Source organism: Colias croceus, chromosome 28 (assembly GCF_905220415.1).
Source record: "Colias croceus chromosome 28, ilColCroc2.1".
Lineage (NCBI taxonomy): Eukaryota > Metazoa > Arthropoda > Insecta > Lepidoptera > Pieridae > Colias > Colias croceus.
The window spans coordinates 4,008,692-4,023,353 of NC_059564.1; the positions used below are offsets into that span (position 1 = coordinate 4,008,692).

The 14,662-nt window shown below is 32.0% G+C and overlaps 2 protein-coding genes across 2 annotated transcripts; one reads left to right on the forward strand and one right to left on the reverse strand.

Annotated features, from left to right (window-relative positions):
* Positions 1-2,479: 2,479 nt before the first annotated feature.
* On the forward strand, positions 2,480-7,182 carry LOC123704071 (coatomer subunit zeta-1). The gene is made up of 6 exons (XM_045652330.1): positions 2,480-2,602; positions 3,235-3,380; positions 3,922-4,021; positions 4,425-4,558; positions 4,805-4,895; positions 7,054-7,182. Exons 1-6 carry the CDS (start codon positions 2,564-2,566, stop codon positions 7,099-7,101), a joined length of 558 nt encoding a protein of 185 aa, XP_045508286.1. The 5' UTR covers positions 2,480-2,563; the 3' UTR covers positions 7,102-7,182.
* A 3,166-nt stretch (positions 7,183-10,348) lies between these two features.
* Positions 10,349-14,224, reverse strand: LOC123704070 (isochorismatase domain-containing protein 1-like). The gene is made up of 4 exons (XM_045652329.1): positions 14,006-14,224; positions 13,336-13,542; positions 12,879-12,995; positions 10,349-10,601 (listed from the first exon to the last, which is right to left on the reverse strand). The coding sequence occupies exons 1-4, from the start codon at positions 14,135-14,137 to the stop codon at positions 10,443-10,445; spliced, it is 615 nt and encodes a 204-aa protein (XP_045508285.1). The 5' UTR covers positions 14,138-14,224; the 3' UTR covers positions 10,349-10,442.
* Positions 14,225-14,662: the final 438 nt, after the last annotated feature.

The window sequence follows — 14,662 nt, forward strand, 5'->3', positions numbered from 1 at the left end:
GATTGGAAGTACAGTCGAGGTGAAAAGGGTAAAGGATATTTATTTGCACATGTGCACGACTGTTAATGATTTAACCTCCTGGGGCCTGCGGTCATATGTATATTACATAGACAATAAAAAAATATTTCAACGCCATCTTTTGCGTATATGCGGGAATAATACCTGTAATCGATGTAGTGGTATGTCATCCGCAATACTAAACGGTTTTTGGTTATATAAGTGACAGTGATTTGAAGTATTCTCATTTCGAAATTGACGGTGGCTGTGCGACGGCAAACACGTGGTCAGTAATCTTACATTTCTAGTGGTACCATTCGTATATTGCAGTATATCTTTGTATATCTAATTATAAAAGATATTATTTCTGCAACCGCAATAGTTATTTTGAAAGATAAATCTTAAACTTGTGAAAAATATGAATGTTTTCTTTTATGTCATACTGGTAAGACATTTGGTCTCAATTCTTGCCGATTTGGTATTGGTTACAAGGGTCCCATGTATTACCTATATGACATTCTTTAGTTTATGTTACAGATTTCATTATAATTTTCAAGGATTATAAGATACTGAGATCTAACAACACCTGGATGAGTCAAATATTGACCTATATGATGGACCTATGGTGTTTCTTGCCGGTTCTTCTCCATAGATACTGCTTTCCGAATCGGTGGTAAATGTTAATACTGTTATGACGATTCAAAAGTGCTTTTAGAAGAAGTCTAATTGAATAAATAAATGTTTGAGATGAAGATAATCCCCCAAATGATACCGATGAAGCCGCCCAAACACCAGAAAATGAGTCTTCTTCCATTCGTCCAATGAGTATGAGTCACGTCAGTACAGAATCGTCACTATGTATGTCATCTTCAGTTGTTGGCAGACCATTTCGGGGACGCACATGACGTGGACCAAGCATTAGAGGAGGCTGAACAAGAGGATGGATTAGAAATAAGACCTAGGGGTGGACGTGACAATATAAATACACCGCCGCGCCGGTGCAAAATACTTGAACTGGTTATTTCTCACCCTTAAAAATACCTATCTTTGAACCAAGTTACAAAAAATAGATACAGAACAATAGACAGAATAATAAATATTAGGTTTCAAGTTTAAAAATATATAATAACTAAAAAAACATGTAGTTTTTCTTCATTTTCATAAACTTATTACACTTGGAACTGGGACCCCCTGTAATATATAAATGACATAAAGAAAATCCAAGTTTTCCACAAAAGATTTTTTTTTCCATTTTTTTGAATATCTATAATTGCATTAGAACAGATACAGCTACTTTTTATTAAAAAAAGAAAGAAAAAAAAATCATGGGTCTCAGGAGGTTAAAATTAAACTTATGTTAAATAGTCCTCATTCTTTGAAAAAAAAAACTATCCTAGACAATTTTGTTAATAATTTGATATATTTAATGTTGTATTACGCATACAAAAAAGCGATATAGAACAACACAAAAACTATCATAAGTACCTATTTGCATAAAATTTAGACGATAATATAAAAGATAATTGAATGTCCCATTTAGTTTGGCATACGGAATTTAATTTGTATTGTATTTAATAATTAAGATGGGTGTCTTTTTTTTAGAATATACTTTCTTGTTGTACGAGGAATTTGCAGGCGTCTTTTTAACTTATATGAATTTATTCAGTTGTGTACTCACTTTCATAATTCACTACTTATAAGGAAGAAAATTATCCTCTAAAACGGCTTGAACAATTTGGTATAAAAAAAACTACATTTAATAGGTCTGAGAATAGTTTATAAACTATTTTATTTACTTACCTTCAGTTAATAAGAAGGTCCTTGCAGTACAACGTTTGCTGGATTAAATATATTATTATATTATAATATTAATTAATAATATATAAAATAATTATCAATTTCTCCACTCGACTGTACATGCGTGTGATTCACTCATGTCTTGAGTTCGAATGATGTAGGTCTATCGTTTTAAATTTAACAGATCGCCAATTTATCACATTTCAAAATTGATAATGACGTCTGAGATATTTGCGAATTTGCACACGTTGGTTGTTGAAAAATTTGACGGCTCACTATAAAAAAAACTAGTTTTTTTTTTTTGTAATTTGTTAAAAATAACAAACTGTGAAAAGGTAATACTTAATAGTTTGGTTTTGCACAATTTAATAAGATGTGATTGTTTGTTTTAGAAATATGAAATTGTTAATTATTAAAATGCTTAAAAATGTAGGTACCTTTTTAAAAAAAAATATTCCAAGAAGTGTTATGTATGTAGGTAGCTGGTATCTTTGAGAGTACTAAATAATAAAAACTAACCAAAATGTACAAGACAGTTGGTAGTCGTATCGCTATAAGCATTTTTACTTAAATTAAGATTCCGCAATATTATATTTTTTACAAAAAATCGTTCTGGTATTCAAGCAGAACAAAACCTTTGGCACGTCATTCTGTCAACGTCAAAATTTAAACTTAACACGTCAGACGTCATACAGTGTGGCTTGTAATATTCGTGAATTTGTTGTTTTGCTAAATCATAATAAAAGTATTGTAAATTTATATTCCAAAGATGGTGCACAAGAAGATAACCATGGAAGGATCATTATTCGTAAGTAAACGCGACGTGTACGCTTCTTTTTCAATAAAACTTGCCGACACTTAACATCACAATGCCTATTCGTTCGTATAGTTTAGTAAATATCATGAATATTTCGCAATATTACCATAGGTGATACTTGTATTATTGGTATATTGTAAGTTCTAATGGCAAGTCGTGTATTTAGAATCAATATAACTCATTTTAATAGCAATTCACAACCAATATTTGATTACAATAATTGTTTTCATAATACTGTTTTAAATGCACATTTTGGTTTTTATTTTCATCATAATATAGTAATTATCGTACCCTTTTTATTATTATATATCTTTTATCTCTAAATAAATATATATAAATAAATACTCAAAGGTGACTGACTGACTTGACATAATGATCTAACAACGCACACCCCAAACCGGACGGATCAGACTGAAATTGAGCATTCAGGTAGATGTTAGGACGTGGGCTTCTGCTAAGAAATGATGATCAATTAAACCCCCAAGGTGATGGAATAGGGGTTGAAAGTTTGTACCATTAAAATTTATCTTTTCCATGCAGGCGAAGCTGCGGGCAACAGCTAGTATTACTATAAAACATAACTATTTTCAGAATTAATTAATAAACACATAATTACTTTACAGGAACCTACCCTATACATTGTGAAGGGTATGTGTATACTAGACAATGACGGTAACAGAATCCTGGCCAAGTATTACGACAGCGACATCTTGCCCACTACCAAGGAACAGAAGGCCTTTGAAAAGAACCTTTTCAATAAAACACACAGGTATATCCTACTAATATTATAAATGCCAAAGTTTGTGAGAATGGATGTTTGTTACTCTTTCACGCAAATACTACTTAACCGATTACAATGAAATTTTGTGTGTAGGTAGCTAAATACCCAGAATAAGACATAGGCTACTTTTAGGTAGCTAAATACCCAGAATAAGACATAGGCTACTTTTTATCCCAGAAATCCCACAGGAACAGGAACAATGCAGATTTTTCTTTGAAAACGCGAGTGGAAAGCTAGTAATAGGATAATTTATTTATTTATGACACTTCATTGTACATGTAAGAGAAATTTAAAATAAATGAATACATAAAATTGAAAAGTGTACAATAGGCGGTCTTATTGCTTAAAAGCAATCTCTTTCAGGGAACCATAAAAAAAAATAATAAAATTCTTTATTGACATAATTACACAGGTCAAAATAATGAATAATGAATCCAATAAAAATAAAGATAATTTTGAAATAATTTAACTACCATTAAGTCTTATTATTTTAACAACATTATTTGATAGACTCACTTGTCTTTTTCAGGGCGAATGCAGAAATTATAATGTTGGATGGTCTGACCTGCGTTTACAAGAATAATGTTGATCTGTTTTTCTACGTCATGGGGAGCTCACATGAGAATGAGGTAAATACCTACATTTATTTAATAGCTAGTTTCCGCCCACGACTTTGTACGTGCATCCCTGTTTTTCCCCGTTCCCGCAAGAATTTCGGAAAATCCTTCTACCGTTATGACATTTACCTGCATGCCAAATGTCAGCCCGATACGTCCAGTGGTTTGGGCTTTGCGTTGATAGATCACTATATCAGTCACCTTTGAGTTTTATGTACATATAGATTTTTCATATTTTTACTCAATAAATCCTTCTACTAAATAAATTATTTTTACTAAATAAATCCTTCTACTAATACCTTCTCCTGGCAATATCAAACATGTACAAGAAAGATTTATTCAATTTGGAGCAGTCATTTAGTAGTTGCACACATGCTCATACAAACATTCATCTTTATTTATTTACGAATTTCAGCTAATCCTCCAATCAGTACTGAACGCGCTGTACGAGTCAGTCAGCATTTTGCTGAGAAGAAATGTCGAGAAACGGACAATACTGGACAATTTGGATGCTGTCATGCTGGCATTCGACGAGATTTGTGATGGCGGGTAGGTCCTAATAAATGCGAAAGTTTGTGAGGATGGATGTTTATAATTCTTTCACATAAAAAATACTGAACCGATTACAATGTAATTTGGTATGTAGGTAGCTAAAGACCCAGAATAAGTCATAGGTTACTTTTTATCCCTGATATCCCAGAGGAACGGGAACTATGCAGGTTTTTCTATGAAATCTAGTAAATACAATACAATACAAAAACTATGTATTTTCAAACTACGGTGACCATATTTCAGCGTAATCCTGGACTCGGATCCCACATCGATAGTGTCTAGAGCGGCTCTCCGTACTGAAGACGTACCCCTCGGCGAACAAACAGTTGCGCAGGTAATGGACAATTTTAACAAAATCTTCTGGTAGGGTGACCACACGTACAACACCTTTCGGGACTGATGGGACTATGTCACGTAGTCTTAGTGAAGTAGAGGGTGGGAGATGTAAAGAATAGGGTGACCATTATTTGTAGAATAGGGATAAAGTGGGATTTCAATTACTTTGATATAAAAGACAAAAAAAAAATTATTGGTATTACGCTGATCAACCTATTCTTTGTGTCTTTTAGGGTGACAATAAAACATAGAAAGAAAATAACATGACTGAGTTATGTCACTTGAATATTTTGTGCCATCCAAAAAAATTAAGTATTTTTATTGTGTTTCAAATAATCTTAGTGAAAAAGCCATGCTTAGTTTAATAAGTATTTTACTGATAAAATAATTTTTCTCAGTTGTATTACTTCTCAAGTTCATTCTAGACACTAAAAATAACTCTTTTAGTAATAAAACACTTTTATATATTATTATTGTAACAATTTCAGATCATCAAATATTACTGAATGACGTTTTAATAATTAGTATTATAAACCAGGTAAATTTTTTTAACTAACCCAAGTTCCATATAATAATATTATGTATATGAAAAAATATATAAAAATATTTTATGTTCTAATTTTTGAACGTAATAGAGCAAGATACCAGGGCCGCCAGACGTCACATATTTTCTGATGTATGAACAGGTAGGCGTACGGTGGTAGCACATAATAACACTACCCAATCGTGCACATTTCACCCGTCAGAAAATAGGTGAGGTCTGGCGTCCCTGGGATCTTGCACTATAAGTAACTAACAATGAAATTGCTAGTTTTTTCTGCCATTTCAGCCAGGATAAATCATTGTCGTAGTACAATCATGTTCCAACATTAGGCTAATATAATCAGTTACAATTAAACCTACTCCTGTGTTTTTTTTTTCCTTTTTTCATTGCTATATTCATTATTGACAGAAGAATTAAGCATTAAAATTGAAAATGTATTATTAATATACTTACATTTATAATTCCTACGTGATTTGTTAATTGTAACAAAATTTGCATGTCCCAAAAAACACGAAACGTGTGGCTTCTTCACTAAGGTTTAATAGAACTTTTTGCACCACTTCATTTTATTTTAGAAACACATTTCGTCTATTTTATGTCTTTGTCTTTACAATAATTGTTTTTGTTCTATGTGAAATTTAAATGTTCGTCACTAAAACACATTAATTTTAACATTTATGTTGAAATTATTAAAAATCTAGTTACATGAAAATGGACAAAATAAGTAAAAAATATTCTACGTAAATTAAGCGTTATTAAAAAATATATGTTTTATTAGTATTTAATATTTGTATACATATATTACTGTTACGTCCGTTAGATTTATTTCATTATCTGTCAAGTCATTTTTAATCTTTATTTTATCTGTGTCACTGTGTGTGTCATTTAACTTTTTTTTCACTCTGTGGCTTTGGTCTAATATTTGTTATTCTAATTTCTTGTAAATAACAATTTTCTAATTTATCTGTGATTATATGAAAAAATTATTCAAAATTATTAATTATTTCAGGTTCTACTCAATTTAATGAATAACAATTATTAGCTTCAAGAAATGGCAACACGAAATTGTTTTTTTTTTTTTGTTTTCTATTAACATTTGATTTAATGTTCTATGATTAAATAGTTTTATTTTTTATACATTTTTTGTTATTATTTTCACACCCTTTTTAGATCATGCACTTTTAACCGTCAAAATAATTATCAAATCAGCATCTGGATCATTATAACTGCTTCAATCTTAAAAATAACATTAAATAAATTCCTTTTTATAAATATTTATTAACTTCTTCTATATTACTTGTATTAAAAAGTAGTTTTCAGTTTCTTTAACATAAAACCAGTTTTTTGTGGGAATATTTGTTTTATTTATTTTTCATTGTAAATTATGGTAATGTTATTTATTCATATAATATATTACATAACCTTAAGTTAATATTAAATAAAGTAATATCGTTTTTGGCTGTTTGAGGGTAATATTAATCAAATTAATACATATTTATTACTGTTTTGTTAATCATGGGGTAAATACAGGTAAAAATTGTATAAAAAATAATATAAGAAATTAATTAATAACCCAATTTTAATAAATGCATTATTATTTTCTCTATTACAGGTCCTACAATCGGCAAAGGAGCAACTAAAGTGGTCGCTTTTGAAATAAAACAATTTTAATTTAACATTTATTTAATATACAAATATAAATTATATACAAATAATGAAATAAACTATTGATTACGTAACAGCCTTAAAATATCACTAAAACCTATTTCCATGATTACTTTATAAGTATTATATTATAGTGTGATTTTAGTGTGATAATATCATACAATATATTCTAATTTCTAAAAGGTACAGGAATGAAAAAACCTATGTACAATTGTACATACCTACTATCTATCAAATAGGTAAGTACTATTTTTTTATTAAATGCACACATAATAAGTACCTAACATTGAAAAATAAAATCTGTATCTTGTCCTATTTATAATTTATTATATAACATCGCATTAGATAACATCGTTGAAAACAAATATTATAAAGAGGAAATATTTGCTATTGTTTCAAAATGTACTCTACTGATTTTAATAATTATTTTGCCATTAGAAAACTAGAAAACCCACAGAGTATCATAGATTATTGTTTTCTTTCCGTGTAAGGTTTACTCGGATATGGGGAAGTCAGGACAAGACTAGTATTATAAAAAAGTTGTATTAGTTTATCCAATTATACCTCAAAAACGGTTGAACTGATTTTAATTATTAAACTGCCAAACAAATGGCTCTAATATATCTGTATATTGAACCGGATCTTTTCTTTCTATTGATGTAGTCTTAGGGCGTTTGTCCACTACAAGGAATTTTACGGTCCGGCATTCCGATTTTTTACGGTCCGGCATGGCACGCCATTAATCTAAATACTAGCTTGTGCACTATACGTAATATTACTGTCCGACATTTTACTTTTCCCTATTCCGGATGGTTTTTTGTGTCTACGAGCCGCTGTAGGTATAATTATTGTTTTCGAATGCCCACTTGCTTGGATTTTACTCTTTTTACTGCATATGCCAATTGAAAGCAAGCTCTTGTTTTACTTTCTTTTAGTTGGCAATGAGATTTGAGAAGTCGGTATTGTTATTTTATATACATTGACCTACAATAATTATTATCTAAGTAAGTGTTGGTAAGTTAAAGTTCAAGTGGGAATAGCTTTAGCTCCTCGTCACCGATTAAAATAAATTAATGAAACACGCATTTTAAATCTCTTACGGAACTTTACTTTTTATTATAACGAAGTAATATAATATTTCACCTCCTATATATTCTTTACTTGTTTCTTGTAAAATGCAAAAACAATCATTTATGATAGCATTATACCGCCAAACTTCCTTGAACTGTACCGCACTGATCCGAGTAAAGACGGACAGGTGCACAAGCAATTCATCGGTTTTTTCATGCCACACCGGACCGTAAAAAATCGGAATGCCGGACGGTAAAATTCCTTGTAGTGCACAAGCGCCCTTATAGTGGAATCGCGGTTTGCCGAGTGATTAAGCATAGACACGGTACACGGTACAACGGCAAAAGACGCGGGTTCGAATCCCATCTCATTATTGAATTTTTATATTATTAAAAAAATCACTTATATAAAAAAATCACGTATGCTAATACAACATAAAAATAAAATCGATGTATAAATAATTACATTTTTTTCTCTATTGATGTAGTTGGATCACGGTTGGAAAGTGGTTAAGCATAGACACGGTACGGCAAAAGACGCGGGTTCGAATCCCGCCTCATGATCGAATTTTTTGTATTTAAAAAAATCATTTATACATAAAGCATTTGTAATGCTATACAACATAAAAATAAAATCGATGTATAATTGGCCGTAGATAACCAAAAAGGATCCAACCCACAAAATGTTACTTTAGAGTTATTGAAGTTTGAAGTTTAACCTGTGTTTGTTCATATAAAGACTTGCTTGTGTTAATTGCTTCTTAAGGAAAAGTGTGTGTGTCAATGTATATTTTATTCTTACAAACAAATTTTATTGAATTTAGTTTTATTTCTTGAAATACTCAGCTAAATGTGTGTTAGGATCCTTTTTGATAAAACCTATTTTCAATTATGATAAGTGAATTTTCATTTCGCAAAAACGATTCAAAGTAGCTAATTGCTACTAAGATCCTTATTTTTTTTTAATTTCATAAATAAAACAACTAACTTTCAATTTTTTTTTCATTATTTATATAAAACATATTAATTCTATCCGATTTACTATTCTTCTTCGTGTGCGAAGTCCGGTTCATCGCCATATCTACATCGACATGAAGTCTTGGATTGCCCCCTTGGATTGATTTATAGAAATCCAGGCAGTATTTAGATAAATAGTCAAAGATTGACTCCAAATCGTCTAATTGGGCTTTTCTTTAACATTTGGCCATAGTCATTGAAAATCATTATCAGATACCTCCGAAGATTTACCTTTCGAGCCCGCCCATACATACAACTTTTGCATCGACTAAACTGATCTGTCGAGCTATATTCTCCTCTTGAATTCAACATGACTAAACTGTTTAGTCGATGGAGGTGCGCATACAATCGATTTCAGTCTTAATAATTTATATCCCCAACAAACCTTACAGTCTTCTATAGGCAATTCTTGAATGAAGGTAATAAAGATCACATGAGCGGGTGATCGATAGTTGTGCGAGTAATTTTTTTTTTGTTACTTCGACATATTCGTCAGCTTCGTAAATTTTTTCAGGTATTTTCAAAGTGCTTCTATTTTCGAAAAATCGGTATAAAAAAGGCAAAGATGTGTGACCCGATCAAGATACTTGGAGTGTGAACTTAATGCATGCCTAATGCCTCAAGCTTTAAATACATAATATTCAGTCTATCCAAATGTTCTGAATCGTTTTTGTTATTAAACCAGTATACATTTCTACAAAATTCAGTTTAACAAAAGAGATCCATGCTTTCTGAATCTTTTTAGTGATTTATCTATTGCATCATAATATCATAAAAATTAAATATCTAAAAGGATCCACATGCTTTGGATTTTTTTAAACATTTTAGTTTTGTGTTAGTTTCTTAGACTGAGCGTTTTACAATATGATCCAAGAAGAATGGATCGTTTTTACGAAACTAAAATATGGCTTCTCCATACATGTGGGTTGGTACCCAGTGTCAATTTAACGTCAAAATATTCATATTTTACTTGGATTGTTTTTGCTAATCGAAAATATAGACCTAGACGAGCAGTTTGGTATATTTAACTCATTTTCGGTCATGTTGTGGGTTGGATCCTTTTTGCTTATCTACGGCCAATTTTAAGCTATTGCATAGCTTCTATCGCGGGCCGTGAGCGCGGGGACCGAATCGAGAAATTCCGTAACGAAAACACCTCACGCTCCCCATTCCGATGGGCGGAGGTGTGGCTTGAAGGCATAGAATGCAATAGCTTTATTTTTTTATTTTGTATTTTTTTTTTTTTTTTTTACAATACAGATTTGCGGGTATTCACACCAAACTCATCGGCTGTGGGTGTTGTATTTAATTTGGAGATAGCTTTAAAAGCTGGATTATTCTTGTCCCTTAGTAGTTTGAAGAGAACATTCTCCGATGTACCTACGAAACAGCCGATTGATTGTAACCGCTGAAAAAAAAATAGTTTTTAATATACACTCACCGGCACGGAATCTTGGCCACTTGCAAATTTGCCGATAAAAAAAGTTTGAAGTGTTTTTCACGATTTTTTTGTATGCAGATATGTTAACATATTATTTGTTTAATTTTATGGTAAGAAATCATTAAGTTTGAGAATAATCTTTTACCACTTTTTAAGAGTTACTCGAAATTTGTGATTTGTGCGGTTAAGCCGAAGTTACGAATTGTTCGTTTTAAACTTTTTTCGATATCGTTTATGCCGTTTTAAGATATTGTTATTGTTGTACTGTAGTCAATGATCATAACAAACAATAAAAAATGCCGTTAACATCTGAACAACCTGCTCAGGCCATCACAATGTTAGACCAATGACTGCCGCAACATAAAGTACCTAATGTACAGTACGTACCACGTTCGGCGATGCACTATGCATAGAGAAGATACCAGGAGACTGGCAGCTACACGTGCAGACCAGGAAATGAAGGCGTGAGGTGCACATCAGCTTTAGAAGACCCGTTTATTGTTCAAGAGATACTCAGAAATGGCTTTCTGACAGTTTTTGAGATACGCCACCGACTCTAAAACACCAGGATAATAAATGTGAGTGAGCAATCGGTGAGAAGACTAATGAAGGAAGTTAATTTGAAGGTTTGCAGACCAGCACGCCGTCCAGAACTCCTCAGACATCACAGAGAAGCACGTCTTCGTTTTGCACGAGAACATGAAAACTGGACCCACAGCCAGTGCGCTCGTGAGGTGTTCACAGATGACTGCTAAGGCACTTTACGAGCTTCTGATAGCCAAGAGTCATTATAGAGGAGACGAGAAGAGAGGTTTTCACCCATCACCACACTCAAACTGCGATTTTTCATGGAGGGTCAATAATGGTATGGGGAGGTATAAGTTTCGATGCTCGCACGGAGTTAGTTATCGTAGATAATGGCTTAAATTTGATCAGGTACATCGAAGAAATTCTCCAGAAACATGTTCAGCCCTATTACAGGTTTATCAGAGAATAAAATTTGCTACTAATACACTATAACGCACGTCCGCGTGTCGTACGATGCGTATAAGAGTACCTTCAATAGGTTATTATTGAAAAATTGGAGTGGCCAGCTCGTAGCCCGGATCTTAATCCAATAGAACACATCTGAGACATGCTAAAAAGAAACATAAAGTTCGATTCCAACCCAGCACCAATGTTAGATGAGCTTAGAAGTACAGCTGGGGCCGTTTGGTACACTATAGCTCAAGTGGACATCAAAAATGTCTTCTAGAGTATGCCAGACTGGATGCAAACAGTGTTTAAGGCAAGAGAAGGAAACACCCTATATTAAAAGATTCAATTTTTTTTTATGGAAACGTTCTTTCTAATTTTTGTGCATTTTTTAAGAAATCATTTAAATTTCACAGGAAAAGCGTATATTCTTGTTTAATTCATATCTACGCGATAGTACTTCTTATAAACTTCCAATTATTACTAAAAGTTAGTTAAAACATTAAAGTAACTAGTTTTGATTAAATTTTTATTGATTTTTGTAGTAGAAAAGAAATAGTGTTATTTTACGCAAAATTTTGCAGTGGCCAAGATTCCGTGCCGGTGAGTGTATTATTTATTTTACAAGAACCGTGTGGTTTCATCTGAACATCAACCCGCGGGCATATGTAAGTATTTCTGTAGCTAATGTGTTATTCTCTTAAATGAGCTACTAAACTGCAAAGTATCATCAAAATCGGTTCAGTGGTTTTTGAGATAAGTAACAAATGTACACCTATACATGGTGGTTAAGTATGGAAGATAAAATATAATTAAAAGCTATGGTAGAAAGTTTAAAGAGATCATTAAGTAATTGTCTGTATCAAATAATTTAAGGTGACGTAAATCTATATTAAATTCATTGAAATATACACAAGTAAAATCATGAGTAATAAGTAAGTAGTAAAAACTTCATATAATATTGTTCCACAAACTTAACTGACCCGGTGGCAAAAACTCAGGGATTTTAAAGATTTCTGTAATTTCCCATTTTCACAGACTTTTATTAACGGAATATTTTGTATAAATAAAAAGTTCCTTATTAATGTTTATTTATACCAATTACATTATTTTTACCCTTGCATCCGGGGAAATACTATTTAGCGGCGACACTAAAATCGCCATCAGTGACACCGTCACTGTGTCAGTTAAGTTTAGCACTTAGGCACTGTACATAAATATTATGTGAATAGAAATTAAAAATTATAAACACAAAATAAATGATATTACCTGTAAAGCCAATTGCCTATCCATAAGAGACCTCGAAGATACTCCATCAGCTAAGACATGTACTGCTAAATTTTCATTGAGTAAATCTATTACTGTTTGCTCTATGCATACATGCGCCTGAAAAATATAAAATTGGTTAACACGTAAACATGTACCACGAGCGAAGCCGGGGTGGACCCCTAGTGTATGATATTTTAAAATATTCAATGAACTCTTGAATAGGTAGCCTTTTATTTGTGAAACACAATAAATTATGTATTACCACCACTCTTCTGTTCAAAAATTCAATCAAAATAAAATTCTCATATAAATTCACAGATGTGACGGCTTATTTTTTACACTATTTCTCTACTTGCCCAACGCTGCCCATTGTGAGGAGGGCCCTTTGAATATAATAGCACAGTTAATGGAGTTACTTTCCCAGTTATAGTTATTACTTTCTAGTAATATTTTTTACCTCAATTCCAAATAAAACAATAGCACTCAAATCAGGCACATCTTTCTTCAATTTCTCCTGCAACTCAGGTGTGTACATGGAAAACTTTGTCTTTTCGTACACTAAAGCTGCGTCTGCAACGTTAATGTCTTTGGTTGTGTGTCCGAGTCCTTTGGGGTACTGTTCCGATATGTAAACTGGGATTTTGAAGTGTTTCGCTGCTTCCATCTGTAAATAATAGGAGTTATACGCATTAGTATGTAGAAATTTGATTTATGTTAATGTTAAATACTAATTTATGTAGTAATAAAACTAAATATCATTTTTTGTCTTGATTTCTTTAAAAAAGACATCATTTAGATTTAGAGAATCAGCTTTCATCGTCAGCATAATATAAGATACTTAATAGACCTTTGTTAATAAACCACATTATATTATCATATTAAGTTCACAGTTTTATACTAAAATGAACGCTACAATAACAAAAGATTTTCTGAATTGATTTCGAATATCTTTAAAACCATTTACGTCCCAACAGCATCGAATGAAAACGCCGGCTTTTTATAAGATAAGTTTTTAAGTATTAGTACACCAAAAGTGTAGGTTTTGTACCTATCATTGTCCATATTTATAAGAAAACAAAATAAATAGTCTCCACACATTACGTAACATTGATAAAAATAATACATACCATTTTATTCGCAACCTTTACGACTTCGCCAAAGTGTTTTACGTGAGGTCGAAAAGTTTCTTGAATATCACATAACAGGAAAGCGGTCTTTTGGGCTTCAAGGGCTCCCAATTTAATGATATTACGAGCCATTTCAAAGCTGATTATTAACAAGATTATTTGGAAAAATAATAATTAGAAATCAACACAGCCTCGGCACTCGCGTCTTGTTAAATAATTTTGACAGCTGACAAGTGTCGTGACAATTACTGTTATCTGCACTTGTGCCGATGTAGGTACCTACCTAATTGGGCGGCATTTCGATTTTCAACAACATTTCGATAAAATGTTTACATTTCCCATTGAGATATATACATATGGAGACGACACCACCACGCTCACCATAAGCCATATGGCTTAACTGCACGCTCATTTTTATTTGTTTTCAAGTGAAACGCATCAAAATATATGCCTTCGTTGTTCGTGTATCATAATTATTATATTCGTAGTTGTGTTTTATTTTGTGCATTGTATGTAATGATATTGCACAAAATAATACAAATAATACGTAAAAGTGCAAAAGAATAACTTTCATCAGTAATTAGGTACCTAACTAGATAATAATTTTTAAAACTTATTAAGAGCAAAATGGCGCACAGATACGGCTCCATACGTAGT